The sequence below is a fragment of the Monodon monoceros genome, unplaced genomic scaffold (assembly GCF_005190385.1).
Source record: "Monodon monoceros isolate NGI ecotype Baffin Bay Population unplaced genomic scaffold, NGI_Narwhal_1 Super_Scaffold_18, whole genome shotgun sequence".
Taxonomy (NCBI): domain Eukaryota; kingdom Metazoa; phylum Chordata; class Mammalia; order Artiodactyla; family Monodontidae; genus Monodon; species Monodon monoceros.
In genome coordinates this window covers 129295639-129298198 of record NW_021703774.1, presented here as the reverse complement: position 1 = coordinate 129298198, position 2560 = coordinate 129295639, and the positions used below count along the sequence as shown (strand labels likewise).

The 2560-nt window shown below is 60.5% G+C and overlaps 1 protein-coding gene across 5 annotated transcripts in view; it reads left to right on the top strand.

The window, feature by feature from the left end:
* The first annotated feature begins 1147 nt into the window (after nt 1-1147).
* The window catches only part of NFIA (nuclear factor I A), a 394786-nt gene continuing 393373 nt past the window's right edge, over nt 1148-2560 (top strand). For 4 of the 5 annotated variants that reach the window (XM_029227547.1, XM_029227549.1, XM_029227545.1 and 1 more), the window contains exon 1: nt 1281-1643. In XM_029227547.1, coding sequence (XP_029083380.1) covers nt 1617-1643 — 27 coding nt within the window. In that variant the 5' untranslated portion in view covers nt 1281-1616. Of the gene's footprint in view, nt 1644-2560 lie in introns of all 5 variants that reach the window. The other variant, XM_029227546.1, reaches the window with a different exon arrangement.

Below are 2560 nucleotides of genomic sequence, written 5' to 3'. Positions count from 1 at the left end.
TAGAGTGAGGGAGATGAGAAGGAAGAAATGGGATGGGGGTTTGGAGGAAGGAGGTATACTTTTTTTTTTCTTTCCCATCAGTGAAGAGAGCCTAGAGAGAAAATATGAGGTTAAAAAAAACTGGAAAAGCAGGCTTATTGGCAACTTGCCAAACCCTAAAAACCACCCCCTTTTTTGCCAAAACAATACTTTAGCAAACCTAAAATAATTGCAGGAAGCTCTTTTCCATTTTAAGAACTATTACCTGGGGGAGGGAAAAAGAGGGGATTCTTAAAAGGCACCCTTCCAGAGGTGTCTCAGGAACAGGGACAGTAATGATAGCATGTGTCCAGTTCTGGGCACGTGTCTGTGGACCAGAATATCTCCCTTCCCTAAGGGGACATCCCTTTCACATTTTTTTTTTCTTCCTAAAAAGAGAAAGATGTCATAGCTAAACCACTGTTGTTTCTGAACGTGATAGAACTTTTTCTATGGCGTCTGTGTTCAAACCCACTAGTTTCACAGTCCTGGGAGGGAGAAAGCTAGTTAATCTCCGCCTCCCTTTCTCCAGACACCACCCCCCCCCCCAGCCCCCAAATCCGGTGAATCTTCCTTGTGAAAATTTCCCCCACCACCCCCGTTTCTGGAGGCCATAGGACTGAAGCTAAACAAAGTTTGCAGGATTTTGTGCATAATTACCTCTGCCGACGATCTATTCCCACAAAAAGCTTCGTTGGAGAGACTACAATGCTTTGAGCCGTACCGCATTTCAGAAGGGAACAAAAGTTACCTAGGAGGTCTGATTTTTAAAAAATACTTGCATACATGCAAATTTCCCCCCCCCCCGCCTTCTCCGCGGTTCTCTACGTGCCCACGCAGCGAACCGAGGGGTGCAGGGCAACCTGGCAAAGTTGCCCAAGTCCTCCACCGAGGTCCGCGAAGGTCTGCGGCGGGGGTTGGGGGATGGGAACGAGGAAAAGTAGTTTTGTTTGCTTAAGCACATCCTGTGGCAGCCTATAGCTGCCCGGGAGTACAGACTGTAACTGCTCCTCACTGCGTTACCCAGTAATGCGCTGAGCGGGGACTGGGGGGGCGGAGGGGGGTGCCGAGCGAGCGAGCGAGCGAGCCAGGGAGCGAGCGAGGGAGCGAGAGAGGAGCGAGCGCGAGCGGCCGCGGAGGCTCGGGACCCGGCTGGCCGCGCGGCGCCGCAGCCGCCCCCTCCCCCACACCGCCCCCCCACCCCCCCGCGGCGGCGCGAGCGGGCGGCGGCCGTGCGGTGCGGTGCAGAGCGGAGGCGGAGGCGGGCGCGCGGGCAGCTCGCGGGCACCCGGCCGGCGGGCGCGGGAGCTGGAAAGGGTGCGCTATGCCTTTAACGCCCGCGTACAGTAGACATGTATAGTGGAGTGTAGGGAAACTCTAGGCGGGGTTAAAGTTCAGCTCATGGAGCGGCAATAGCGCTGGCTGGCTGCAGTTGAGCCGAGTTGGAAATGTGAACGCAAGAAGCAGGCTTGATTTTTTTTTCTCCCCCCTTCTCTCTCTCTCCTCCTCTCTCCCTCTTTCTCCTTTCTCACCCGCACTCACGCACACCTCCAAACCGCACACCCAGACGCACACGCACACCCCACCGCCGGGCAGTGATGTATTCTCCGCTCTGTCTCACCCAGGTAAGCAGCTGTTTGGATGCGGAGGGGCTGTGGGGGTCGGAGTGGCGGGGGCCGACCTGGAGCCGGGCCGGGGGTGCCGGGGACCCCGGCGCCAGCAGGGCCTGGGACATGTGTCTCGGGGTGTGCCCGTGTCTGCGCGTGTTTCGGTGTGTGTGTGTGTGTGTGTGCGCGCGTATGCTCGTGGAGGGGGGGTGGTGGAGAAATACAGCTTTAAGAAAGTAACTTTGTTTCCATGCGGGTGCATTCCTCTTGCACGGCCATTTGTGTGGGCACATGGCTAATGGCGCCCTCTTATTAATGCGTTAATTAATATCGGGGCGATTGACTGCGGAACGGCGGTGTTTTCGGACGGCCCGCACGTGTTTCGGCGGGGTTGCAGCCCATGACACGCTGAAATCTGGACTCAGCGTTTCTGCAGGCGCGAGGCCGGTTTCTGTAGTTAACGCGGCGCCCGGGGAGGGGGCCGCCGACGGAGCCCCCAGCACGCCCCGCACTCTCGGGGCCGCTGCACCCCTGGCTGCGGGAGAACTCGGGTCCCCGCGCCCGCTGCCCGCCCGCTGAGCCCGCGCCGCAGCAGCCTCCCCAAACTCTTACTTTTGTTTATTGTTTGTCAGCCTTTGGGGTCCGGCCTCGGGAGGGACGCGGGCCGGGGCCCCGGGCCCCCGCCGGGACAGCGCCCCTTGGGCATGGGCGGGCGGCGGCGAGCCGGTCCCGGGGCTCGGCGAAGCGGAGCTGCGTGGCCCCGCGTCCCCCCGCGCCGGCCGGGTGGAGCCTGCGTCCTCGCCGCCAGTCGCCCGCTCTCTTTCCCGAGCGAAAGTTTCGGTGTCGGGACGAGCCCACGCTGCGCGGGTCGGCGAGCGACGGAGGCCGCGAGCCGCGGGCCGGGGCGCGCCGGGCGGAGTTGGGCTACCGGCCGC